Source organism: Rhinolophus sinicus, linkage group LG15 (genome assembly GCF_036562045.2).
Source record: "Rhinolophus sinicus isolate RSC01 linkage group LG15, ASM3656204v1, whole genome shotgun sequence".
Classification (NCBI taxonomy): Eukaryota; Metazoa; Chordata; class Mammalia; order Chiroptera; family Rhinolophidae; genus Rhinolophus; species Rhinolophus sinicus.
This window is the reverse complement of record NC_133764.1, coordinates 41,318,559-41,345,748: the sequence shown is the minus strand read 5'-3', so window position 1 is coordinate 41,345,748 and position 27,190 is coordinate 41,318,559. Positions and strand designations below refer to the sequence as shown.

The 27,190-nt window shown below is 59.6% G+C and overlaps 1 protein-coding gene across 1 annotated transcript; it reads right to left on the bottom strand.

Moving 5' to 3' along the window:
- Positions 1–8,035: 8,035 nt before the first annotated feature.
- Positions 8,036–22,550, bottom strand: METRNL (meteorin like, glial cell differentiation regulator). The gene is made up of 4 exons (XM_019735483.2): positions 22,197–22,550; positions 16,849–17,234; positions 9,335–9,394; positions 8,036–8,478 (listed from the first exon to the last, which is right to left on the bottom strand). Exons 1-4 carry the CDS (start codon positions 22,352–22,354, stop codon positions 8,165–8,167), a joined length of 918 nt encoding a protein of 305 aa, XP_019591042.2. The 5' UTR covers positions 22,355–22,550; the 3' UTR covers positions 8,036–8,164.
- Positions 22,551–27,190: the final 4,640 nt, after the last annotated feature.

Sequence of the window (27,190 nt, the reverse complement as noted above, 5' to 3'; positions counted from 1 at the left end):
CAAGTCCCTCAAAATCAAAAGTAGGTAGAGGGGCAGTCCCACACCCCCTAACTCAGGGCAGACCCAGCCACGTCCTGTGGACACAGTGTCGGCATTACTGGAGATTCACACAGCCCGCACATACCTGCACACTCCTGCACAGGTCAGCACACGCCCAGACATGCTTGCACATGTCAGCACATACCCGCACATGCCAGCACATGCCTGAACACACCCACATAGCTGCATATGTCTACACATATCAGCACATGTCGACACATGCTCATATATGCCTGCACATGTCAGCACACTCCTGCACATACTTGCACGCACCTGTGCACCTCTAAATACACCAGCACGTGCCTGCACACACCTGCACGCCTGTATATGTCTGCACACACCCACACATGCCAGTGACACCGGGGCCAGGTTTCAGCATCCCATAGGGTGGGGAGAGGACCCCTCTGAGGGTCCACACATGTTCCTCCAGAGCACCTTTGAGTCTCAGTGACCTCAGGGACGGGCCCTGGGGAGGGTCTGGACTCCAGGGTCCCCGGCCCCCAGCCCACAGAGCACCCTCCACAGATGCAGAGCCTGGGGCCCATCCCCAAAGCTGTCCTGCAACCCTCCCTCCAGCCCACTCCAGTGTCTGCCTGCTGTCCCACTGGGCTAGCCTCCGGCTACTGTCACTTCAGCACTCTGCCTGGCCACACCCTTCCAATGAGAAGAAAGACATGAGTCTCACAACACAGACTCCAACCCCATCAAGAACTTGCTGCCCACGGGTGCAGATGCTGCGGAAACAAAACTGGTGCCTGTGGACCAGCCTTGATCCACCCGCCAAGTGGCTCTTCCCAGGAGTCGTATCCTGCATCCTACCCCCTTTTGTCCCCGAGCCCCCAGCACAGCAGTCGACCTTCATCTTCTCGTCTCACCGTCCGCTATTCAGCAGCCCAGAAAATGTCAGAGGAGGAGGGAAACTCCGGCAGGTGGGTCTTGGGCCCAAAGTGCATGAGGACAGAGGCGGCATCCCCTCCCAACCCACCCCACCCTGCCTGCACTGAGAGACGCTGATGTGCCCCCTCATTTGTTGTCGGAGAAAAGAAATGACTTGGAATGGCAAGGCTGGAGAGGCCCTGATCGCCAAAGGTGAGCGCTGAGGACGGGACAACTTGGGCTGGAGACCCGCACCAGCACCCAGAGCTGAGTCTGTGGCTTTCATCAGCAAAAGGGGGATCCTGTGGGAGGCAGTAAACGTGTGTTGTTCTGTTTTGAACAAAAGAATACATTGCATTTGCACACCGCATTCTCAGCATCATCATTCACAATCACCAAAAATGGAAATAGCTCGAGTGTCCACGGACACAGAAACGACAAAGCGTGGCCCGTCCACTCAGCCTTAAAACGCGAGGAATCCTGACACCTGCTGTAACATGGATGGGCCTGGAGGAAGCCATGCTGAGTGAAAGCCAGTCACAGAGGGCAAGTGCTGCACCAGTCTGCTCATACGAGGTCCCCAGAAGAGAAAATCAGATACAGACAGCAGACGGTGTGCGCCAGGGCAGGGGTGGGAGGGATCCGTGTTCAGAGGGGGAGGTCCAGTCTGGGAAGGTGAGTGTCTGAGGGGCGGCCTGCAGGGCCTCTGGTCCCGCTCCCCACATAAGAACACAGGACATGGTGAGGCCAAAAAGGAACACCCACGGAGCCATAGGTAGCGCAGTCACACCACTATAGTCTCTCTGGCTGCCAGCGAGACACACGTAGTACTAGCCAGACAATCCGTGGTCCGCCACTCACTTCTCTGACTGCCAACCACCCAACCAATCAACACAGCCCCGTAGCTACATCAGTAGCCAATTGGCTAACCGGTTACAGCTGATGGCCAACCAATCATAGTTGATGGTCACTCACTACCAGAGCCAGCACCTCTCCACCCGAGAGCCTGGAAACTGCTCTCTGGGACTCTGTCCCCATAGTGAGCAAGTCCTGGAGATGGCAGTGGTGACGGCCACAGTGACTGCTTAATGTCACCGAGTTGGCACTTCACTGCGGTCAAGATGGTAGATGTTGGGTTATTTCACAATAGAACGTGTTCCATGCACACGTGACCCTGGTACGTGAGAGCGCGCCACGCATACCCCACGCGGACCGGGATGTACCGCGTAAGCAACTATGGAAGAAATTCACCGGACAGCGGGCGGCGTCAGCTCTGAGTGGAATTAAGGCCTGATGCTCGCTCGCCTGTGATTTCCAAGTTCCCTGACAGGGGCGGCCGGCCGGCATTTCCCCGACGGAGCACAAGTTATGAAGTGCACGTCTCTCCCTGTTGGGCCGCTCTGGCCTCCTCCCTACGCCACGCCCCCTCCTTCCTCTGCCAACTGGGGAGGGGCTGCAGTGGGGGCCACGTCATGCCCACCCCACTCCCACGTACACTTGGGCCCTGGGCGGATGCCTAGTCAGTCCCCTGGGGGACAGTCTTGCTTGGGGGGTGGGGGGTGGGCGCCAGCCTGAAGGGAGAGACGCCCTGCCAGCTGTGGCACTTGGCTGCCGCCTCAGGTCTCAGTAAAACACAGCGCTGGTGATTCCCCGGGGCTTACTGTGCGTATCCCCCAAACGCATAATTATCTTCGCGCGAGGCACATTCTTGGTGCACCGCCACGCCTCCGTGCCAGGACCCCAGACCGTCTTCCTGCATTCCTGGGCGGTGACACCACGCGCGTGGCCTGCTGTACTTGGCCAGATGTGTGCAGAGCGGCCCACGGTGTCTGGCTAGGGTTGGGGCAGGACAGACACTGCAGGGGAGGACGGAGGCCGTAGGGGCGAGGGGTCTGCCCAAGTCCTCCACCAGTCGGAGGTCCCAGAGCACGCGGCAGGACCCAGCCCCGTGATGGTCATTGTCCCTACAAGCCCTGGGCTGACCGCCCGGTTTCCTGTTCTGCAGAAGGGAGGCCCCACTAGGTCTGAGACGGACCTTTCTTCCTGGCCCCCAGCTTGGCTGTGAGCAGCCCTCAGGGCTCTGCAAGGCGCAGCCACAGGACAAACGCACCCTCTTCTGTCAGCTCTAGCTGGTAGATCAGGGACCTCTGGAAAGGGGCCACTTGACCCCACAAGCACAGTTGGGCCCACCGGCCAGGACAGCCCATCTTCCTCTGAGCTGCCCAGGAATCTGGGACCTGGGGCACCTCACCTGAAACTCACTGAGGGGGACCTGCATGGTTATTAAAGTGTCGCTCAGGACCCGTCACCCCATCAGGTATAACTGTTTGGAACCCTGAGCTGCTACTCCCTCAGCTGTGTGGACTTGGCCTTGCAGCTCACCCTCTGCTGTGGCTTCTTCACTTATAAATGAGGTGACAACAGCGCACGTCTCACTGGGTGGTTGTGCCATACGGCAGAATGTGGGTCCCTGGGGCATGCCAGGCACTAGGGGTTCAGCCGCTCATAGCAGATTCCATTTGCACAAACGAAGTTTGGGAGGTACAGTTGGGGAAGGAGGGGGCTGCAGCCCCGACTGGCCTCATCCTGCTTCCCAAACGCCAGCTTTGTCACTCAGATCCCTGTTCGGAAGACCTCCCAAGGAAGCAAGAGAGGGTCCCATCACCGGTGCCCAGACATGGTATAGCCAGGTGCAAACTTCCTTAATCTCAGTGATGGGCCGACGGCTGTTTTCTTTTTATTTTTTACTTTTCTGGCTTTTCAAACTTTGCTTTCATGGCAGGTTTTTCATGGGTTGTTTGAAATTACAAAGTCCTAGTTTTAAAATTCTCAGTGTCTCCCTGTCCCTTCTCTGCTCTGGTCAGCCTGGCACAGGACCCCCCAACCTCACGGCTGCCCGAGCTGCCACCATCCGACCTTCTGTCCTAGCGCCTGACGCTGCCCCTGCCCACTTCTCACCCCGTCTGGGGGCTTCTGCACAGCTGAGCCCACCTGGAACATTCCTCATTCTCCACGTGGCTCCCTGGAGGGGCAGCAGGTGACAGCATAGGAAGAAAACCAGGGCTGGGGAGAAATTTTATACTGCACTCCCCTGGGCACTCCTCACGCTCAGACGTCTCGTGTCACCAGTTATGGGACCTCACTCTCCTACCTGGGCCACCGGGGATGGGGTGGGGGCATGTGTCTTCAGGCTGGGCTGGAGGATTGGGGGAGGGGCATCTGATGAACACCTCTGTATGCCAACAGACCCTCACACCAGCCGAGGTGGCCCCAAGAGGAAAGATGGAAACAGAGGGGACCCCACCAACAGCATCCCTAGAGCCCCCCACTGGCCTGGGCCCTGATAAGGTCACAGGGTATCCCCAGTCCTACTCCAGGAGTCCTTCTCAGCCCTGAATTTGGCAGAAGCAGAACTGTGGCCCCTGCACCACATTTCCTGGGTCACCTTGGCCTCTCCAACTTTTACGGAAGGCTGGAGGTGCCACCTCCAGGCTCTGAGCTGCCCGGAGCTTCCAGGCACCCATGGACAATGGGCCCATGCCAACGCTGTGGGTGGCGGAGGGCTCACTGTCCACCTCCCCACTGACCCTGCCCTGGAATGGGGTGACCAACACAGGAGCATGGGGTGTGGGGTGTCCGGCCCACCTCTTGAGGCCCCACCACATCTCGGTGAACAGGTCTCAGCCGTGCATACCTGTCCCCAGCCCAGCACAGCCGCCCGGCCCTGACCCTCTCCATCCCGACAAGGCGCCAGCTCTCGGTACTGGTAAGTGTTCCAGGACCGTGCAAGTGTTCCAAGTGGCGCAGGCATTAGGCTCACAAACCACCCACAAGGGGGTTCCAGCTTCTCCCCAACCTGACGTCTTCATCTTCCACCCGGGGGGATGGGGACCCTGGGGTTGCTGATGGCTCTCAGCTCAGGGCCTCAGGACAATGACCAAAGCCACACTGTCACACACAGCGCCCTTTCCATCCAGCTCTGGGAACGCCAGGGTCTCGAGAGGGTCACTCCCAGCCAAGATCGCCCACAGCGGCCTGCGGCCCAGCAAGTGTCTGCTCAAAAGCTCCAGGGAGTTTGTTTCAATTGTTCTTATTTTCTTTTCATTTTTTCATGAGGCCGTTGAAACTCCCACACTTGGACCTTAAAGGTGGCCCAAAAATTGCCATCCTGACAAACACCAAGAGCCAACCATGCTACCAGATGGGCTTCCCAGGCCTCAGGCAGAAACCCTTCTCTGCCCGGGTCTCCGTCCCCGAGATGCCAGCATTCCCTTGGGCTGCACTACCCGCATCTGCACAGCTTCAGGCCTGGTCCTCTCGCTGCGCCTCTGTCTCTCTCTCCTGCCTCCGTCTCCTGCCTCCCTCTTCCACTCTTAAGGACCCCTGTGATGATGATGACAGGCCACCAATGATCCAATAGTCTCCCCATCTGATTGGCAGCTCTCCCTCCCCTTGCTATGAAGAGTAATATATTCACAGGTCCCACGGTCAGGATGAGGACACCTTTGGGGGCCATCATTCTGCTACCCACAGTGGGTACAGGCCCTGATCAGCTGACAGACAAGACATGGACCACATCCACAGAAACATGGCCACCAGGCAGGAATCACAGCACCGCACGCTGTGAGCAGGAGCCCCATCTCACCCTCCCAGGGCCAAGCACTTGCTTTCTTACGCAGACTTTGTGTGAGTCACTCGTGCACTGCCCACCCCTTCCCCAGGCACTGCAGGCTCATCTGTTCCTCCCAAACACCAGTCCTGACCTCCTCCCCCCCTCGCAAGGCCTGGCTCAAATTGCACCTCCGCCCCCACCCTGTCCCCTCACACCAGTATGATCTCGTGCAGAGGGCAGGGTCCCCGTGCAGGAGCGGGAGGACAGACCCACGGGAGACTCGGACTCAAAGACCCCAATTCTTCCCCAGCAAAGAAGCAAAGCTCCCAGGGCTGACAGGGCACGTGGGCTGGGAGCCCTCACCTGGAGGCCAGCTCCCCACCAGAGCCCAGGACAGGGACACCCACACTCAGCAGTCTTCTGGTTGCCCTGGGTCCCAACTGGCCACAGGGGTGGGTGTGGTCACTGGCCAGACCCCAGCTGAGCACGTGGGCCCCCACACCTGTGGTATATCCCATCTCCAGGCAGGTACCAGAATGTGGAAACAAGGCCCAGGGTGTGAAGAGAGGCCCCCCAAGGGCCTGCTCGCTCAGGGATCCATGGTGTGGGGCCTTCCCCGCCAACAGATGTGGAAGGGCAGGAGTCTGGCCTGAGAGCAGGCTGAGGTGTCTAGTGGCCCAGATGCCCACGTGAGGCTCTGGGCAGAGGGCACACACATAGGGGCTGTGTCCCTTGGAAATGGTGACCCTTCCACCACCCCCCGCCCCAACACTGAGCAGCCTGGGCCGGCTCTGCTAGGCACTGAGCTCACGGGCCATGGAGAACACCCACCTACCTGCAGGGCTGGTCCCTCGATGGCCAGTGGCCAGGGAGGGCCCAGACAGACACTCCTTCACCTGTGTGGGGAGCCCTGCTCTCCCTGCAGACGCCCACCAACAAGCCTCCACCTCCAGGTGGGCTGCTGCCCATGGTGCTTCCTAAAAAGCTTAGCCTCACCTGGAGGGAGTGCTGTTGTCCAGCTCTGATGTCAGCACACCAGGTGCCAGCAGATCCCACATCCCTGCACTGATGTCACAGGAACTCCAGCCCGAAACCGAAACCTGACATTCTGGTTCTGCAGCCTCTGCTGCCCTGGGGGCCTTTCACTCAGGGCCTCCTGGGTGCCAGTCAACAGGGTGGAGGCAGCAGAAAACAGCAAAGCAGAAACCCAGGAGCAGGTCAGCCCTCCCCACGGGGAGCCAGCTGCGTCTCCTGTCCTCCCAGCACAAAGCAGCACAACTATTAGCCCCAGTAGGACGGGTACCTCACCCACCAGCTGCTTCAGGTCAAGGTCCTGCTTCTTGTCGTGCAGGTGTTAAGCACCTGCTTTGTTGTGACCGCAGGAGCTCCCAGACCTGTGCCAGAGCACACCTGAGCCAGGATTCACCTGAGTCAGCACACACCTGAGCCGGCACACAACACCTGCCGTGGCCACACGATGTGCCTGAGTCTTCGGTGCAGCTGGCGTGATGCTCACTGACCAGCGTGGGCCTCTCGCAGGTCACCTTTCGGTCTCAGCACCTGCTTGGGAGAAATCACCCGAGTCATACATGACAGACTCGGGTCTGCTTATTTGACACCTGAGTGTCCCCCCAAATTAAATTCATATCTGCCTGGAACTGTGAATGTGAACTTATCTGGAAACAGGTCTTTGCAGATGCAGTCAAGTTGAGGTCAGTGGGGGAATTTGGACACAGGACACACAGAGGGAAGAGGGCCGTGACAACGGTGGCGGAGACTGCACGGGGGGTGCCAAGGATTGTTGGCAGCCCCCAGGAGCTGGAAGAGGCAGGAGGACCGAACCTGGAGCCTCGGAGCGAGCGTGGCCCTGCGATGCCTGGACTTCAAGCCTCCAGGGCATGACAGGACAAATGTCTTCTTGAAGCCCGATTTGTGTTCATTTGTGACGGCAGCCACGGGACACTAACTCATCCTTGAGGATATGGGGTCCCTGAGTCCGGAGCAGACCAGCCCTCGGTGTCCAGAGATGTGCCGTGGGGTCAGGCATTTGGGAGAAGCTGGGGTCAAGGGGAGGATGGGGCTGACAGGAAAGAGGAGGGTGCACCGCTTGTGGCCTTTCCTGGAGCACAGAGGGACCTGCACGTTTCCAGGTAGCCCCATGCGGAAGGGCCTGAACGCCAGGGCTGTTGGGGCCCCCTCCACATGCTGACCCCAGGAGCAGCCCTGTGGCCGCCCCATCAGGACCTGGTCTTTATTCCCTGGAAAGAGACAGCCTGCAGCCCCAAACAAGTACCACATTCTTTAAAAAGCAGAAACAAAATGAAGAAAACCTAAGTATTTGGCTCCATAAATTTGCATGGTAAGAAACAGCTTGGAACTACACCCAAGCTCTGCACAAGGCCTAGGGCCCTGCCCTTCACCCCTGACCCCAGCAAGTGCAAAGACCTCTGATGCTTCTGAAAAACAGCGAGAAATGGTGCACGGAGGCGTTTTAAGACACGGGAGTGCTTCCTTTGGACATTTCTTTTTTAAAAAAAATATAATAACTTAGTTTGCATTTTACAGCATTTCTAATCAGTCAGGGTGTCCTTGGCAGGGACCCCAAGCGGTCCTACTCGGTGGTCACCCGCCCCGCGGTCACTCCACACCCATCTCGCAGGGGTTCAGTCCCCTCTCCTCCGCGTCCCTGTACATCCTTTGGAAGTCCTCGAAGCGCGGGGCGCAGCCAAGCCGTGCCTCCCCAAAGTGCATGTGGCCGGCGAAGAGGAACTCGCCGCGCCCGGGCCTCACACCGCACTCCAGCAGCGTGGTGATGCGGCCCCGCCAGCCGCCCCCGGGCGCTGGGCGGAACACGCTGCTCTTCTGCCGGTAGAGCCGGCTCACCTGCAGGTGGATGGCCGACTCCTGCCGCTCCGGGTCGTGGGTGACAGCCTGGATGGCGCCTCGAACGACTAGGGAGGGAAGGGAACCGGTCAGCGAGGTCAGCAGGGGAGCTACGCTAACGGCGTGCGTCCTGGCAGCAGACAGGCAAGCGAACGGGAGCTGCCCCTGAACTCTGCATTCCAGAACCTCTCATTAAAAAGCACAATTCACGAGCACAAGGCTGTCGGGACTGGTCGGGGCAGAGACATGTTTCCACCATGGGTCAGCCACACAAGCCGGAGAACACAGAAGAGGTGACCACAAGGGGCATCAGCTTCGCAAGTTAGAGCAACACCAACCAGTAAGCACAGCGGATGCACAGGGTCTGGACCAACATGGGAGACGCGCAGCGGCGGACAGCAGGAGGAAGCCGGCACCTCGCCCAACCGGTAACCGCCCCCTACCCCAGGGCTCCAAGTTCCGCCGGCCAGCCCCACGGCAGCAACTCTGGCCAGGGCCTCCATCCTTTACCTAGAGCGTATCTGTGCCAATGTCACAGCAGGCGGCTGAGTCCCTGACCTCAGCCTTGGCCCCACCAAGGCCTCCAGCTCCCACTGCTGTACCTCCGTGGGACCCGCGGAGGGTGGGCTCTGAGGTGAGGCTTCCTGAGCGGTGACCCCACGTGCAAATGGGAAAGGCCCAGCAGTCACCTTAAACACGAGTTCCCTTAGACCTTCTCCCTGCCGTGGGTAGACAGGTCCCTTCCCTTGGGCTGGAGTCACTCTGGTGCACAGCCCTGCGACAGCACGGAGGGGGCACCAAGCCCAGTGTCGTCAGCAGTCTCCTACCCCACCCCGAGAGTTTAGTACCAGGCCCAGAAGGTTCTCCGAGGCCCAGGTGGGGCTCCCTCCCCACGTCCCCGAGGTGGGAACCACGAGCACTCACCGAAGTCGCTGGTGCAGACCGCCAAGAGCACCTCTGTGTCGCTGCAAGGGCGGCAGGGGGCTGTGAGGAGAGAACAGGGTAGAGCTGAGTCACGCATGACCGTGGACGCGCGGGCAAACCCCGCCCAAGGCGCGTGCGCAAGCATAGAGCCCGCCCAGGGCGCGTGCGCTGGCACAGACCCCGCCCAGGGGCTGGCTCAGTCAGCCTCCGCTACGTGGCCGCACGCGTCCAGCCAAGGCTCGGGAGAGACAACACTTGGCTGGGGGACTGAGCCCAGGGGATCCCGGGCCCACCCTGACAGCACAGGCCAGGCGCGCCCTGAATGAGAGCTCCTCCCCACTGTGCTCGTTAGTGCAGCTGTGCCAACACCGAGCAACCACTGAACTCATGGAGATCACTCTTTGGGGCCGGCTCCAATGCAAACCGGCCTGAGCTGAGCGAAGAAGCCGCGTCCCTTACCACCGGCCCGTCCCAGAGCCACCTGGCACACACTCTGACCTCTGTGCCACGCGCCAAAATGCCAGGGCCGCCCACTCACACATCACCTGCCACCTCAATTCCACAGGGGTATCAAGGCACTGCCTAGAAGGACCAACAAGAGCAGAACTCGAAAGTCATCAGTGACCAGAGAGGGGAGGGACCCTGGTAAGACCACTGGGCCCTCATTAAACTAATGGATGCTCGTAAGACCACTGGAGGGCCACTGGAGCGGCGAGTCCGAGTTGGATCAACGGCACGGCACGGCGTTTCCCCAGACCCACCTGGCCTTTGGACCAGGTGATTGCCTCTCAACACCTCAGCAGCCTTTCTTTCGCAGCAAGCGGGGTTCATAGACTCCCTGAGACCCTCCCCCAACCCTCCAACCACACCGCACCTCACACAAACAACTCCTCCCCCAGCCCTTCACCCTCCAGCCCAGAGAAAGGCCTGGTGGAGACAGAAACCAGGGGCTCTGGCCACTGCCCCAGGAGCCAGATGCTCCGATTCTCCCCGTGGATTTGGGAAAATACAACTTTATTCTGTGACTCTTATATTGCACATTTCAAGGCCTCCTCCTCACCTGTTTCGAGTTTCTAGGTTTTAGCACAAATTCTCCTAACTCAATAGAAACCTTACATATGAAATATGGAGACAGGCCTCCCCTGGACCCTTTCATGTTCTAAAAGCCCCAATGCAGTGTCCCTCACTGGGCCTGGACGCAGCTATTGCTGTCAGCACACATGGCTGGCTGTCCTCAAAGCTCCTGAACTGGGCCGAGCTGTCACCTACCCAGGAGCTGCCCAGACCACCGTGAGCAGCAGTGACGCGGGGGCCTTGGGAGGGAGGGAAGACAGAGGATGCCGAGCCACCTCCCAGGCCGGGACGTGTGTGGGCCGTGTGGCCCCACGCACAGGTCTGCACAGGTGACCAGGGCAGCACAGGGTGTCTGGTGGCCCTGAGTGTCTAGAGCCCTGGGCTGTCGTCCTGCCCCAGGCAGGGTGGATGCCACGACACTGTGCAGCTCAGCACCGCCTGACTCACTGGCTCGCCCACCGCCTGGGATGCGATCAGGTTATCAGGAAGAGGAGTGGCAGCAGGACAGGACCAGCCTGCTGGCTGTGGCTGAGGCCCGTGCAGCCACTCACTGCAGCAGATGCCTCCCCTCCCAGCTCCAAATCCCTCACCTGCGGCCCACCTGTGGCCTTTGCTCACATGGATGGACCCCATCCTCAAGGCCTCTCTTAAAAAGAGGGTCGCTAACTGGTGGGTCCCCCATTCCTCTCTCACCCACTGGGGACCTGCTGCCCACGCTGGGCCTGATAGAGGCCACCGCACGGTGAGCGTAAGGACAAAGGGGCACACAGCATTGCCCATCTCTGAGGGGCTTGTACAACACTTAGAGGTGGCATTTTATTCAGGCCTGTGTGTGAGGGGCAGGGTACAGAGGCATGTCTTCCCATCCTGGCCAGCCCCGTCAGTGCCCACAGGCTCAGAAGCTGAAGCCTGGGGTCCCTCTACAGGTGGGGGCAGCCCCAGCAGCTGTCCCAGCGGGAAGGCAGGTCAGTGAGTGAGCCCAGCCCACAGTGACCACAGCCCACCTTCAGGGTCCCCTCGGAGCAGCCCCGGGGCACTCGGGGGACCAGGCCTTCAGTGTGCCACGCGCAGGTGCGGGGGAGCTGAGTGTCCGCACCAGGTCTGAGAAGCAAGCCAGGTTCTGAGCCAGCTGTCAGGCTAGGGAGCAGCACCCAGAGGCCCAGCCACACACCAGTGAAGGGACCCTAGGCCTGGGCATGTCAGACCCAGACTAGAGCTGTGCCCCCTGCAAATGTCGAGTGTCGTGGGCCCTGGGACCTCGGCTGACGGCTGAGGAGAGAGGTGGCCCGGGGACCTCAGCAGCCTGCAGATCCTCCCACCAGAGGCCTCACAGAGCCGACACTGTTGACAGCTGAGCTAATAAAGCCCCACTCTGAGCCGTGGCTCTTACAGTCTGCGCTTTACAAAGCGCAGGGCACCTTGTGGAAAATCCGGCCCGTGGCCGCCAAGAGAAGCAATCTGGAAACAATTATTAATCGGTCGGGCTCATAAAGGCTGTGGAATGCGCTGGTTTCAGACACATCGAGTCTCATTTCCTTATGGGGAACACAGGGAGGGGGCAGCCCACGGGCTGGTTGGAATTCTGGCCCTGGTTCTGGGAGAGGGGAGGGCTGGGTGTGGACGTCCCAGGAAGATTACTCTGGAATGTGCATAAAATGAGCCGAATGAAGAAGAAAATAACAGGGTCAGGGACACCGGCCAGAGGCCACCACAGGGACCTGGATGAGGACAGCAGGTGCAAGCAGGAGGGAGCAAGGGGAGACTGGCACCCCGTCAGGCCCTCAGCATGGGGGGAGGGAGTGCAGATGGTCAGACGCTGGACCCGCGGGCGGGAATGCCCACGTAAGGGTGACCGTGTGGACGCACACAATTTCCAAAGACAACCATGCATGAGGACATCCGCCTGGGACAGCTGGTGACAGGTGGTAGATGCAGTTTTAATGGGAAGCGAAGAGAAGGGAGGAGCCAGGCTGGAACGCTTCAGTGTTGGCTGAGACCATGCTGGCACTGCCGGTTAAGGTTCTCCAATGGTCACAACAACGTCCACATGCCCAGAACTCCAGGCCCCAGATGACCTGCCGGCCTGGGCAGCTGCCACCAGCATCTCCTCCTCTCCTGCTGCCCTCCCTTCCTCCCTCTTCCTGGTGAGGAAACCGGTGGAGGCCACACCCTTCCACCCCAAAAGTCGGAGCTGGGTAAGATGAAAAAACTTACACAATAATTAAAGTGACCGGAGAAGCCACTGTGCAGGAAATAAACCATCCTCAGAAAAATAAATTCTCTCTTTTTCTGTTTCCAGGAAATAATGAGGTTTCTTTCCACTTCTGAACTTTGCTGCTCCCTCCGATGGCCATCAAGCCCACGCCCAAACTTGGAGATGCCTGAGGGCTCCCCAGCAAGGAGCTCGGTACCCACTGGGCAACCGCCAGGGATCATTTGTCCCTGGTCATCAAACAGAGCGAGTTTTAAAGGGGACGAGGTGATGAAACCCATCAGAAACTGTGGGCCCCCAGACTGCCCCACCATCACAGGTGCCCCGCAAACCTGCGTCCTTCTGTCTCTTCCAGCCATGGATCTAAATGCCGCTGTCCTCCCCATTTTCCTGCCCAACGGGGTCATGCTGGGTGGGCATCGCATGGAGCCCCAGCACCAAACCCTAGAGCATGGCTGTGGCCAAGCTGGTGAACCCCTGTTACTCGGCCCCCAGAAGCGTGAAAGAACAGATGGGAATCTGGGGCCCACTGGGCTACCCCAGGCAAAGTGAGGAGATGGGGGTCTGCCTCTGCACCCTAGTACCAGACGGAGCGACCCCCCCTCCCTTGCTGGCCACCCCCAACACATCCCCCAGCCCAGTGCGTGATGGGGGGTCCTGGTGGTGCCCATCCCGAGTGTACTGGGACCCCAGCTGGACAGCCCAATAGCCCCACCAGGTTCCACCACCAGACCTCAGCACCTGTTCCAGGCGTGGCCTGGAGCCCCCTCCATCTGTTAGTGGCACCTGCTGCACCCCCGCCTTTCGTGTCCTGCCAGGTATCTTCAGTGCCTATGGAAGGGGTGCCCATGTTACTCTGGTGCCCTGGCAAGGCCCATGGAGGAGGTGGGGGCACGGGGTGGCAGGTCCACCCCTCCTGCTGTGTGGTAACCAAATCCGGGACTGGGGTCATCTCCCACCGCCCGCCCATCCCATCTGCAGCTGTCAGTGTGGCCTGCCCCTCCGTTCTGGGCGATCAGCTTCCTCGGTTCATCAAGGAAGCTGATCATGCAACACAGCGGACAGGAGGCCAAGGCGCTGACTGTGAACACCCCGGGGGGCACTGCACTGCCGCGGGAGAGACTCGCACTCCCCTCGTCCAGGACTCCAGCCGCCAAGCCTCCTTCCTCTCACGTCAGCACAAACTAGGACGTGTGACTCACGGTGGGGAGAAGGCCTGGCCACCTCCCCAGCAGGAAGGTGCACCGTTGCCAGGCCCAAAGGTGTGTGCTCACCTCTGAGTCCTGGCACCAGGGTGCAGCTTCACCGAAGTTTGCACACCAACAGCCAGGCCCAGAGCAGGAGAGACCTGGGAGCTCGCTGCCATCTGAGAGTGCGACTGGCCCGGGGACATCACTGCTGCCAGATGGCCAGCACCGACATTCCACATTACATTCCCATTCCTTCGGCATTAAAGGCTTAGGGGCCCAAGCCCTGATGAAAGGAGAACACCCGAGCAGAAGGGACACCAGCCTCCCCAGACCCCTGCTGTCCCTCATCTCCCTCAGGAGGAGAGGTGCTGGGCCACTGGGAGGGCTGGCACCTGTGCCCATTTCTGGCCCCAGCTCCCAAAGCCCTGGGCACCTGAGTCCCCATCTCAACTTCCGACAGTCGCTGCATGTCTGAGCTGCCCCAGGTCCGGGCCACTGGGCCCACAGACACACCCCACCGACTGTAGGGCGCCATTCTCTGAGGGCCCCAGACTTAAGCAGATACCCTAGGGCCGAGCAGGCATACGTTGGGGGTAACAAGGGGACCCCCAGCACTTCCCTCATGAAAATCCTGGCATGCCCGCCAGCTCAATGTCCAGCCACGGCCACACGGCCCATGTGGGGTCCTAGGAGGTGTCTGGGGTGGGTGGCGAGCCCAGGCAGTCACCAGATGACCTACCCCCATCAGGTGGGGCCTCCTCCCTGTACTCCACAGGCCTCTCCCAACCCACTCACTGCCCCCGCCTGGGAATATATGGGCCTGGGGTCCCCAGAGGAGGCGAGAACCTGGGCACTATAAGCACCACTGTGGATTCTCCACCAGAAACTGTCGCCTGCATAATGGGGCGTCTAGGTACCCAGGTACGCACCTGTAAGGCTCACAGGGCGAGCGTGGACGACGCTCAAGCCAGGAGAGATCGAGTGACCAACGGGCCACCGTCCTGAAGACCGACAAACATTCTCATCAGTAAAAGGAGTGTTCACAGGTTCCTAACATGGGCTCCACTCAGCAATGGGGGATTTGGTGGCTGGGATTTTCCAGAGTTTGTTTTTGTTTCAAGTTTACCTCTATCGTCCACAGATCAAGGCTGTGTGGTCCCCTCTCCCAAATCTCCCACCCACTGTCCCCACTGGTGGTCAGGTTTTACTCAGGTCCTAGGAGGTCCTTGGGCGTCACATTGGGGGGGATCCCCCCCGGGGCAGTCATGCTGTGGGTGGGGTCTTGCAGGGGGGAGTTACAGTGGGGGGTGGTGTCCTGCAAGGGGAGGTGGAAGGGTGGGGGCAGGCATACTGGGGGGTGGGTGCCACTCCAACAGTTCTATGCTGAGGCTCTCTAACAGACCAGTTTAGTTTGAGACTGAAAGTTTTGAAAACTGATCTGAGCCAAGAACACAGAACAATAAATGCAGATTCATATTCAGGAGGAAACTCTACTTTCCAAATTCTACCAGGTCTGGTTTCCCCCAATCAAATATTTTATTCATGAAAATGTGGCGATTATACTATTCTTGGGGATGACCCACACCTCACAGCAGGTGTTTCCACCCTGGCACTGCTAACAGTGGGACCAAGTCATTACCGTGTGGGATACCCTATGCTGACACGGGCCCAGGTCACTGTCCATGTTGGGGCACCCTATGCACTGGGGGGTGTTAACAGCATCCCTGCCTGGCCCAGCATGCATGCCGTAGTCCTCCCTGCACCTACCATCACCCCAGCTGGTCACCAAGGGAACAGCCTTCCTGGAGTCTGTGCCCAGGACAACCCGACCTCCCCGCCCCACGCAAGGCATCTTGGTCCTGACTATCTCCAGAACTGACTGGGAACTGACCCAGACGTTGCCACAGGAGGCCCGCGGCCCCACCCTACACATTCGGACACTGCGATGTCATCTCTGCCTCAGAGCGAGGGCGGAACCTGGCCTGGGTGTCCCTAAAGGGCGCTTGCTTGAGGCACAAGGGGCGAGACCTGCCTGTGTGGGAGCTCTCGGGACCAAGGGTGCCTCTTCAGTCTCAGCCCACAGAACCTTCCAGAGACCAGCGCTGCCTCCACAAAGAGCCCTGCAACGCTGTCTGCTCGCCTCCAAAGATAAAGGAATGCCAATCTAAAGCCCTCACCAGCGTCACCTGTGCACGCACAGCCTTGGCCCCCAAAAGACCCCCCCCATGTTCCCAGATCATCACAGCCCCATCAGGGGCGGGGCTGCAGCAGAGGGGCTCCTGGCACGTTGCTGGTGTCTGCACTCCACACCGGCAGAGGCCCTACCGACACCCACCCACAAAATATTTCCAGACAGGGGACTGGGCCCAGGATTCGGACGTTACAGCTCTGCACCTGGGACGTGGGTCAGCCTCAGGCCCCACCCACAACGTGACTTCTAGGGGCTGCAGCCAGGCCAGAAACACCTGGCCAGGGGGTGTGGCAGGAGCAGTGCTGGGCAGTGTGAATGGCAATAGCACCCACTTCAAATTGCAGACATAGCTGGTCTGTGGAAGACGAGCGTGTTGGAGCGAGGACCTGTCCTGGCTCTGCTCTGACCTGTGCCATTCTCGGGGACACTTGTCACCCTCTGCAAACACACTTCCTGGGAGATGACATTGGTTCACAAAGTCCAAAACACCCAGAACACTAAGGGACACCACACGTGTGACACCCACAACAACACACAGCGGGGGGGCCCCCCCCAGGAGGGGACCATGGTCCCCCTCACCAGGCCCTCCAGGTCTGCAGTGCACACCTGAGGAGCGTTTTCAGGGGCCATGCTGAGGAGGGCCGGAGAAAATCAGAGAAGCCTGGCACATGAGCAGGACACGGAGGCAGGACGCGGAGGCCAGGGAGCCTGCCCCCGCTCCCCCCGCCCCCCCCCTCCCCACCTCGTTCCCCCTCCCCGCTCCTCCCTCCCCTTCCCCTCTCCCTCCCCTGCTCCCCCCCCCCTGCTCCCGCCTCCCCGCGCTCCCCGTTCCCCCCCCCCCACTCACCTGACAGAGCGTGCAGGTCTGAGCCAGCTCTCCGGCTGCTCAGCTCGTACTGGAAGCCGGTCGTCCTCCTGCTGATGTCGTGCTGGGGCGTGGCCTCCACGAACAGGCCGGCCTGCTCGAAGCCGAAACACCGCACCTGGCCGGGCCCATGGTCCCCGTCCCGCACCAGCAGTTTCAGCTCTCCAGTTTTTTCCAAATAAATATTGGCCCCTGAGGAGTCCTTGAGGGGCTTGATGCACAAGGTGAGGTGGTGGGAGGCTGTGAAGGTGTTGGGCCGCAGGTTGACGATGAGAGCCCCGGTCGGGTACATCCACTCCACGGTGCCGGAGGAGCAGCGCAGGTACACCTGCTCCACCTCCTTCCTGTGGGCCTCGTGCGTCAGCCCGCTGTGGAGGGGACACAGTCAGCCAGGGCCCCACTTGTATGCACCGCCAGGGAGGGGCTCCCTGCCCGAGTCCGGCGCCGAGCACCCCCTCACCCACCGTAGGTCCTGCAGCCTCCCAGCCGCCCCCACCCAGTTTCTTCCAGCGCACCTGCTCCAGAGTCAAGGTGAGACAGGGCTCTGATGAGTGCAGGTGGCATCTGGCTCCCAGACCCTCTTGACACCTCGACACTGGCTCAGTGCCTACTGGCCTTTGCGGCTGCAGCATCAGGTGCCCCTGCCCTTGGGGTTTCCCCTAACTCAGGGAGGGGATGGGTGCAGTGGAGGTGAGAACCAAGGAAAGGATGGGTCTTCCAAACTACAACCAAGGAAACACCAGCAGGACTTAGGCAGCAACCCAAGTTCTGGATGACCAGGTAAGGGCTGGGAACTGATGGCAGGTTCCCACTGAGCAGGAAGAATGCAGCCTCTGGTTGCAGCCGGGATGGGGACAGCAGGCACATATAACAAACAACCCTCTCCAGGGAGTAGCTGAGGAACCAGTTGGGAATGCTCGCGATTTGGGGGGCTGGAGGTTGTGGCTGAGTTTTCTTTCAGTGCCTCCCCGTTAAGCATCAGTGTTTGTTTTCCTTAAGGTAATGATTTGATTGCTTTTCATTTATCCGCAAACCTGAAGACCCTGCATTGCTGATCATATTCTCTACAACAAACTCAAAATGTCATCAAAGCAAGATCCGAAAGTAAGGTCGAGGTCCTCTTCAGAGGACAGACATGGGGAGCATGTTCAGAGAAGCCAAAGGTGAGCAGACACCTCATCTTCCCAAGGGGTGTTTCTAGGGAACCAAGTTCATCGCATTCCTCACCAGTGCTCCATAGGACAAAATGAGCTGTGCTGCACTCCTGGCGACACAGGTCTTGCGTGAAGTCATTACGTTATGTTTTTAAGAAACTGAAACCATCCAAAATGATAACTCAAAAACTTAATGTAAAGGTCAGCCTGTGCTAACAGTTGCGTCATAACCACCGAGCAGCCCTGGCACTCAACCAGCGGCTTCAGCTCAGGGTTTTATTACATGAAATTTGGTTCTGATCAGATCTCAGACAGGTTCACCCGCATTCTTAGGATTTTTATGTGGAATAAACAATGCTTCACTCAGAGCCCTGGCCTGAGTGCTACCAGAAACCCTTTCTGCAGAGAAAACACAGACCATATGGTTTGCATTTACTGTTGGTGACTCACGCTCTGGGCCCCGAAAAAAACCTCACTTCTCCTACAACGGCCAGCTGCAGCTGAGGCTGCACAGTCATCCTGCCGCCCACATCAGAGGGAGGTGTCAGGGAGGAGAACACGTCCTCACCCCACTCCCCACTCCACAACCCACTGGGTCATGAGCAGCCAGCCCAGCCTCAGACGCCTACCAGGGCCGCACACAAGGAACAGACTTACAAATTAGAGTCAAATAAAACTCATACATGCTCCTCTGGCACAGACGTGGGGATGGGCAAACTACAGTGCAGCGTGAAAACATTAGACTGAATGGTGAGTGGTTGCCACAGAGCATTATAATCAGCTCTGCTCTTATGCAGCCAAAACAAACTCTACCAGTGTCCCTCCTCTCCAGTCTCCAGCCTCAAGGGGCAGCTGGACACTTGCCCCAGCCCAGACCAATCCGTTCTCTCTCCCACAAAAACCATCCTGTTCAAGGCTTCACTTCCCTCTCTGTGGGGGAGGGGTCCTTGGGGTCAAGGGAGTAGAGAACCCATGGCAGAGGCTTTGGGTGCCCTCACTGAGTCACCTTCGTCTGAACAGTGGAGGGGGAAGTCGGGAGGTCCAGCCTCCACCCACATCTCGGGCAGGGGCAGAGGAAACCCTCCTGGGGACAGGTGGCCAGCACATGGCTGCCCAGGCGGAAGTGGACCTATATCTGGGGCCTGCCGTCCCCCAGCCTGCACATAAGACCACATATAACTTATGGGGTGCACCGGGCTCCATTTATTCCTAAGTCATTCAACTAAAAGAGGAGCAGGAACCAAGGAAGGTGGATACGTGAGAAGTAAGGCACCAGTTACTTCTCCTCTAACTAACGGCTTCCCTGCCACAGGGGGGCTTGTCCTTTCTCACGTTCCCCTAAAGCAGCAAAGTGAGCAGGAGTCCAGTCAGGCACCTCACACAGGAATGCTCCCAGGAGCCCCGCAACGCATGACCTGCGAGGCCCCCCATTTGTACAAACACACACTAAGTCCAGCAGAACCAGCGGCCCCTCTGCCTGGGACTTGCTCGCTGGGTCTCTGAATGAGGTCAAGGGCTCCCGGCTGTCGGGACGTCTCTCACCTCTAAGGTTCCAGCAAACCCGAAAAACACTGCTATTTATGCAAAATGCTGGAGGTGCAAAAATGCCGCACGTCTGTCCTGGTCATTGGGGATGGCGTGTTACAGTTTTCACAGGACGTGCAGGTGACATGCTAACCAAGCAACACAATACGGTGACTGTTTTCTGATGTTGCGATGAAGCCACAGCAAGTGGAGGGAACTGGTTCTGCTCAGCCTGAGGAAACTCAGATTGATTTAAACTGAAATAACGCATGTTTCTTACAAAAGATCAGGCAAGTGTCACTCCCCAGATGGACACACCTGTGGAGCGGCTTTATGGAAAAAGTGGCAAATTCTAAGTTGACATGGGACTGACTTTCTGAAGGGGTCAGTGACAGCATAGCCCACCACTCAAACGACAGCCTGGCTCAAAGCCGGCGTCACCAGAAGGAAACTATGGCCGCCTGTCAACTGAAGTCAGGAAGCGCTGCAGATGAAGGCCTACGGCTGCACTGGCTGCACTTTCCTCTCATCGCCCCACGTAGCAGGTGGGTAGCCCAGGTACGAGGCACCTGCAGCGCCCTGCCCTGAGCGGTCCACCTTTATGACCACTGCCCAAGAAAGGCGGGGTGCTGTCCTGCCCTGCACAAGGGCCAGCGGCTTCAAAACCGCCTGTGTACTTGCTTGGAAACAGTCAGGACCACAATTTAGCCTGTCAGCTGAGTGGCCAGTGTCGTAAGGAGCAACTCCCTCCCTATCAGGGGGTCAGAATCCAGCCACACATCAGGCACCGCCCTGCCCTGCGCTGTCTTTAGACTCAGAAACGTGAGCAGCACAGCAGCACAGGCCCTGAGGGCACTGATAACTGGGGGCCACGCTGCAGGAATGTGGCCTGCCGGCTCCCCTCCAGCGCCCGCCCACAGCTCCAATGGCTCTGCCTGCTAGGCCTTCTGGCTGAGCAAGCGGAAGACAGCTATGGGGAGCCCAGGACGGGGGTACATTAGCAGTGATGGAGGGAGAGGGGCCAGGTAAGTGTCCCTGCTCCTCCAGGCAGACAGGAGGCAGCACAGTAATGGGAAGGTGTAGGGTCTCCTCTTCTCCCTGCAAACACCGGCTGGGTCCAGGTGCTGGCTGGCCACTGACCAGCCCTCACTCACAGCCCTCACAAGCACAGTCGTCTGAGAACCTGGAGAGGCTGTCAGCTCCTCCTCTGGAAACTCAGGCTCATAGGGTGGATGGGACTGGGTTTGTTTTTGGTCTGCTGAAGCAGGACACCCCAAGGCCTCAGTTTGGGGGTACGCTGATACATTCAGCAGAGGCTACAAAGCAGAGAGTTAATTACTAGCATGGGGGAAAGGGCAGCCCCACGCAGCAGAGTGTGTCAGAGTCAGAGGCTCCCAGCCAGCTCTCCGCTGGCGCCAGCATTCTCCAGGCCAGCCCCCCCCCCCCCCAGAGCTGCGATCTGCCCCTCCTGATCCTCCATCCCTGCTCTGCTGTGAGCAGAATTTCTGCTGCACGGAGGGAGGGTGCTGGGGGGGGGGCTTTGCTCTAGGAGGGCTAGGAACGGGGAGAAGGGAGTGGGGTGATCGCCAGTGTCCACAGAGAACAGGTCTGCCAATGCCGCGACGACCGGCGGCTGCCCTGCTGACGCAGAGCCCAGCACACTGGCACAACCCCAACCTTCTCGGAAAACCATCTTCACTCAAAATAACCCAGTGACCCCACCCACATGAGGTGTCTGCAGCTGCGTCTTCCATTCAGACAGGGCCAGGGGCTTGTCTGGGGGCCCTGCTCCATGGGGACACCCCGACACCCAGACCCAAGGACAGCGCAGCTCAGCGTGTTCAAAGGAGATGCACGTCTCCCTGGGCAAACTCCCGAATGGGCAATTTCCGCGGCACAGGGTTGGCTTCTCCAACCCGAGCTGCCTGAGGGGCCGAGGGCGCCCTCGGGGACGGCGGTTTCTCATCCTGAGTGGCTGTGTCCCCAGGCACCCCGCCCGCACACACTTGTGACTTCACTCCTTTCTGCTAGTCACACTTCAGTTTTTAAAAGTCCTTGGCTGCCACAGCAGAGGGGTGTGAAGGGGGGTCGCCCAGCCCAGCGCGCGCGCTGCCAAGGGCGGCCTGACCTTCACTGGGCGGGGGCGGGGGCTCGGGGGCTCGGCCAGGCCCGCAACCCGCCCCGCGCACAGGTCTCTGCCTGCACAGACGTGGTCAGCATTGCCCTCGGCACGAGGGCCCGCTCAGTCCACCGAAGCCGCCGCCCCCTCCCGCGGACCCAACCGTCCCTTCCCGCCCGGTTGTGGACGCAGGCCCGGCTCCTCCCGGCCCTGGGAAAGGCCGATAAGGGTCTGAGGACCGACCTCCGCCCGCGGGCTCGGCGGCCAAGGCGCTCGGGGATCCGAGTGGGGACCGGCGCGGCAGGGCGCGGGGCGAGAGGGCTGCCCAGCCGGGACTGACCCGCAGCAATGCAGGCGCGCCTCCCCCGGGCGTCGTCCGGGCCAGGGACCTTTTGTTCTAGCACCCGGGCGGAGGCGGTGGAGACGGCACTCGGTCGGAGAAGGGACCCCCAAGTCCCGCACTCTCTGCCCGAGGGAGGGGAGCGAGGGGAGGGGCGCGGACTCAGAGCCGGGGTCGCGCCGCGCGGACTCACCTTCCCTTCCAGCTGCACAGGTCGCTCGAGTACTGCGCGCCCGCGCCTCCTAGCAGCACCGCGAACAGCATGGCCAGCGGCGGGCCGGGGCCTGGGACGCGGGGTCGTGCCCACCGCCGCCCCACGCGCCCCCCGGCCACCCGCGCCGCGCCCCGCATGCTCTGGCTCCCTCTCGGCGCCGGCCACGCGTGCGCGCCCACCGAGCAGACCCTCAATCCGCGCGGCTGGGCAGGCCGGGCTCGGAGTCCGGGTGGGTCACGTCGCGCGACCCCCGAGCACCAGGCGCGGCTGCCCACCCATCACGGCCGCTGGAGCCGAGTGGACCGCCGTGCCTGCCGCCGCCGCCCGGGCTCTGAAGTCCGCGAGTCAGCCGCCCGGGTCCGGGCTCAGCTGGGGGGCGGTGCCCGCCGGAGTCTCCGCCCCGTCGGCCGCCCCGCACCGGAACCCCGCCCAGCGCGCCGCTCACGGCTCTGCACCCGCGCAGGACGCGCGTCGGGGGCACAGAGCGCCCGAGGCGCGTGGCCGGGAGGCGGGACGGTTGGGACGCCACGGAGAGGAGGGGGCGCGCGGGAGGAGGACAGGGCGGCAGCGCGTCGATGGCCTGTACGACGCGGGGGCGGGGTAGAAACCCGAGACCCAAGTGTGTGCAGACCCGTGCCAAACGCCCGGCCAGCTGCGGTCCCGCAGTGGTGGTGCCGTGGCCCCGTCGTGTAGGATGAGCCCGGAATGGTCCCTGGGCTGTGGCGGGGCGTCCACACTTGCCAGTTTTATGTGACCAACCTGAGCCCATCAGGGACGTTCCTGGCACCCAACCCTTCGCAGACTTTGAGTCGGCTTTGTCGAAGTTCATGGTCCATGCTGTCCTGGGGCCCATGGGGAAGGGGGGCCAGCTGTGGCTGGAGATGTGGCTGAATCACTGCCAAATGCGCCCGCTCCGGAGCACCCACTCCACAGAAAGGCTCTGGGTTTGTAGCTCCTGGGCATCACCACCCTGCGCTACCCGCTGGCCCCCACTGTCCACACTCAGTTGGTTTAATATCACGTCATTCTTCGTGGGGGAAGTGGGGATCGTCCTGAGCGTTGTAGGATTTTAGCAGCAGCCTAACCTCTATACCCTAGATGTCAATAGCATTCCCCACCCCACCCCTCAGGTTTGACAATTCTGACTGCCTCTGGATATTGCTAAATGCCCCCAGGTGCGAAATCTCCCCAGCCGCAGCCTGGTGAGTACAGCCTGGTGAGTACAGCCTGGTGAGTACAGCCTGGTGAGAGCCCCTTCTTTCACCAGGTGGTCACTGAGGCCACCACCATGCGCCTGCCTTCCAGTGGGGGCGACAGTGGGGACACAAGCAGCCCTGCCCGCTCCCCAGGAAAGTGTCCTCCTCTGGCTTGGGAGGCTTGGGGGCCGGATGCCAGGGCTGTGCATGGGGGGCCTCCATGGGTTCTGGAAGGATGAAGAGGGTCTCCGAGACAGCCACCCCTGTGGTCACAAAGGCAGACTTTTCTGCTTTCTCGGACTGTGGTGTTGGTCTGAGCTCCACAGCCTCCGATAGAATCAAATGGGGAAGAAACTGGCCTGTGTTTGCATTTCTTTTCCAGCCAAGAAACATTTCAGGAGGAATTCCAAGTGACCTGTGGGGGAAGGGAGTGACTTCCTGCCCCCGCTGACTGTATATTGCACCCTGTCCTTTCTCTGGTTAGAAGTTTGGAGTCGAATTGGGTTGGAATGATCACACTGGAGGGGCGGGGGGCAAAGCACCTGGGACAGGGAGACTGTGGCCTCAGGTGGTGACAGGTAAGGGATATGTTTAGAGTGACCCTGGAACTGAGCAGGTCAACCCACCCAGCCAAAGCCAGGGATGACCCTGCTTAGTCACAGTGATGTCACCCTGAGACCCAAAGTCAGCCTGGAGGTTGGAGGAGCCCATGTGGGTCCTCACAAGGGCTCCAGGGCATGCTGCACCCCTCCCCATACCTCAGTACGCCCATTGCTGCAGGTACCAGGGTGCAGAAGTGCTTTGAGAAATGGGCAAAGTGACTGCACTGCCCAGGCCGCTGCGGAGAGGAGCCTGCTGGCCCAGTCTGGAAGCTGCAACTGCCTGTGTGCCTGCTAACGCTGCACATCACTGCCTGTCACCCAGGGCGCTGCACATGGCCCGTGTGTCCCCAAAGGCCCTGTGGCTTCACACGGAGGAGGTGGGGGCAGCTGTAGGACCCCCTCCCCCTCTTTATACAGGCAGAGATTGAGTGCGACTGGCCTGAATTACTGGCTCGGGATTTCCACAACGTAATGGATCTCGAGGGTGTCACACAAAGTGAAATGAGGACAAAAACCGTATGATTTCACTCATACGCGGGATACAAACCAAAAAAGTACCAAATGAACAAAACAAACTCATAGATAGAGACCATGGAATGGTGGTTACCAGAGGGGCAGGGGTGGGGGATGAACTGGGCAAAGGGGTCAAATATGTGGTGACAGAAATTAACTAGACTTTGGGTGGTGAGCACGCAAGAGGATACAGAGATCAAATTATAATGTTGTATACCTGAAATGTATATCATGTTACCTCAATACATTTAATTTAAAAAACACCTAGTGACCACCAGACCAAAGGGGAGAAACTGTCTCTGGGGACGACACAAACTGGTTCCCATCCCAGGCTCAGGGCTCTGTGACCAAGCCACCTGAGCACAGGTCTGCTTCCCAAAAGCTAAGACAACACAACAGTGCACACGGGACATGCATTTGTCAAAACCCATGGAACAGATGACACGCGTGAGCCTGCTGCCTTTAGTGAATAACATATCAAATTGGCTCGTGATGGTCACAAATGTACACGTTAATGCAAGATGTGAACAGTGGGAATCTAGGAGGGGAAAGCGGGAGCATATACGGCAACTCGTGCTCTGCTCAGTTTCTCTGTAAACCCCAAAAACCAACTCCGTAAATAAAACACTGAAAGCTCAGGTAATCCTGCTTGCCTGGCAGTGTTCTTGGAAGAATCCAACAGGATGTGGGGCTTGGCCTTGCCACTCACAGACCTGTCTCTGCCATGGACCCTCCCTTCTGGAGATACAGGTACCTCTGGATTCCTGGAGGGTCTCTGGAGCAGGAATTTCCAGCTTTCCCTGCTGACAAGCTGCAGCGACAGGGTGTGGCCACAGCAGCAGAACTGGTTCCCCCAGCATCACTGTCCTCCACCCCCAAGGTTTCTGCTGCAGACACTGAGGGCCACCTGGCACCTTTGCAAAACAGGCAACGTGGGGCTGCCCACCCCTCTTGGCCCTGCAAAGCCACCTGCAAACGAAACATACCCGTAGATGGGGTTCCTGGTGCCATGGTGCCCATGCCCCTCTTGGAAGGCATATCACGTTGGGGGCTGGGGGCCACAGGAAGAGGTGGGTCATGGCTGTTTGAGCATGCCCAGTGACCACGCGAGACAAAGAAACCCCGTTAGGCTCCATTATGAACCAAAAGGGTCCTTGCCAGTCATGACTGTGTGGCCCCCCAAGCATGAAAGAAGCTGGGGTATGTTAGTCACTTCCCAGTTAAACCCAGGAATGGGCCACAGCGGTGCCCCACCCCCACCTGTAGTGGGAAAGGAGCTGGGCAACTTGGCATCCAAGCAAAACGTGGGTGCCTCCCTGTGAGCATGGTCCCCCAGTTGCTGGGCCGCTGTTGAGAGGTGGGGTTTGAGACCAGAACCCGTCCAGGCCTCTCATGCAGAGACGCTCCTCCACACGCCCTGTGTCATGTGGGGTCTCTGGTCCCGCTCCCCACACAAGGACGCAGGATATGGTGAGGCCAAAAAGGAACACCCACGGAGCCATGGATAGGGGGTTCACACCACTACATTCTCGCCTACAGCTGGGGTGGAGACACAGGAAGCAGGAGCCACATGATCCGTAATCCACCGTCCACCTCTCTGCCAACCAAGCAACCTGCCGGCATAGCCTCAGCAGTTATATTAGTGGCTAATTGGCTAACTGGTTATAGCTGGTGGCCATTCAGCCACAGCTGATGACCATATACTTCCCGAACCAGCACCTTTCCATGTGAGGCCAAGAGCCTGGAAACTGCTCTCTGGGACTCTGTCCCCACACCCTGTGAGGTGAGTCCACAGAGCGACAGCGATGCAGGCCCTGCCCATCCTGTGGGTCCACACCACAGCATGTGTGGGCTGCTGTGGCCCCAACTTTCACTCAGAAAATGCTCACCAGACACTGCTGCCTCTGACCTGGCCAGCCTAAGAAGGCAGCAGGTGGACAGACAGGGGGTGCCCCCACGCCCCCCATCTCAACTGGGGGCGCCCCTCCCTCAGGAGTCCCCCCCCAGCCCAGGGCTGCAGCAGTCCTCTCCTGTGTGACCACCCACGGTTACACCTGGACAGAACCTCTGGGCTCCCGAGTGTGCGCCTGGCCTACGTGTTTTTACACTTTGAACTGCAGGCACCGTGTTTAACCTTCTCTAGGTACTTCTGCATAACTGCAGCAGGGACCCATCGCCAGAGGCCCTGGACTGGTGGGGTTCAGGGCCCTTTCTCAGCCTTTGAAGGGTGATGCCTGCAGGCCGTGTGGGTGGTGCGTGCGTGGGTGGTGCGTGGGTGGTGCGTGGGTGGTGCGTGGAGGGCTTGACATGGCCCCGCCCTGCTCTAGTTCTGGGCTCTAGGTCAGGGTCTGTTTCTGAGTCTGTTTCCTGCAAAGTGGGCGGGGGTCTTGAGTCTTGGGGCGTGGGAGGCTCCTGAAGTCACCACAAAGCCTCACACAGTGGGCGTGATGCGCCTTGGGGCTTCCAAGTGCCGTCCCAGTCCTGGAGCCCTGACATGGGGGGTGCGCTGGGTTCCCCACAGCATGAGCTGTTTGAGCCACTATCACGCCCGACCACTGTCAACGGGTGTTTTCTGCCCAGTGCTGAGGTGTTCACATGCACACTGGAGGTCATTGTGTCATTCAAATGGCCAGTCACCTGAACCAGTCCGCTGAAGAATCAT

Excerpts from the sequence above, each read along its gene's own strand:
- METRNL (XM_019735483.2), bottom strand. The coding sequence starts at position 22,354 with ATGCGGGGCGCGGCGCGGGTGGCCGGGGGGCGCGTGGGGCGGCGGTGG. Across the intron at positions 17,235-22,196 it reads CTGTGCAGCTGGAAGGGAAG|CGGGCTGACGCACGAGGCCC; the intron begins GTGAGTCCGCGC and ends TCCCCTCCACAG. Across the intron at positions 8,479-9,334 it reads GGTCTGCACCAGCGACTTCG|TCGTTCGAGGCGCCATCCAG; the intron begins GTGAGTGCTCGT and ends TTCCCTCCCTAG.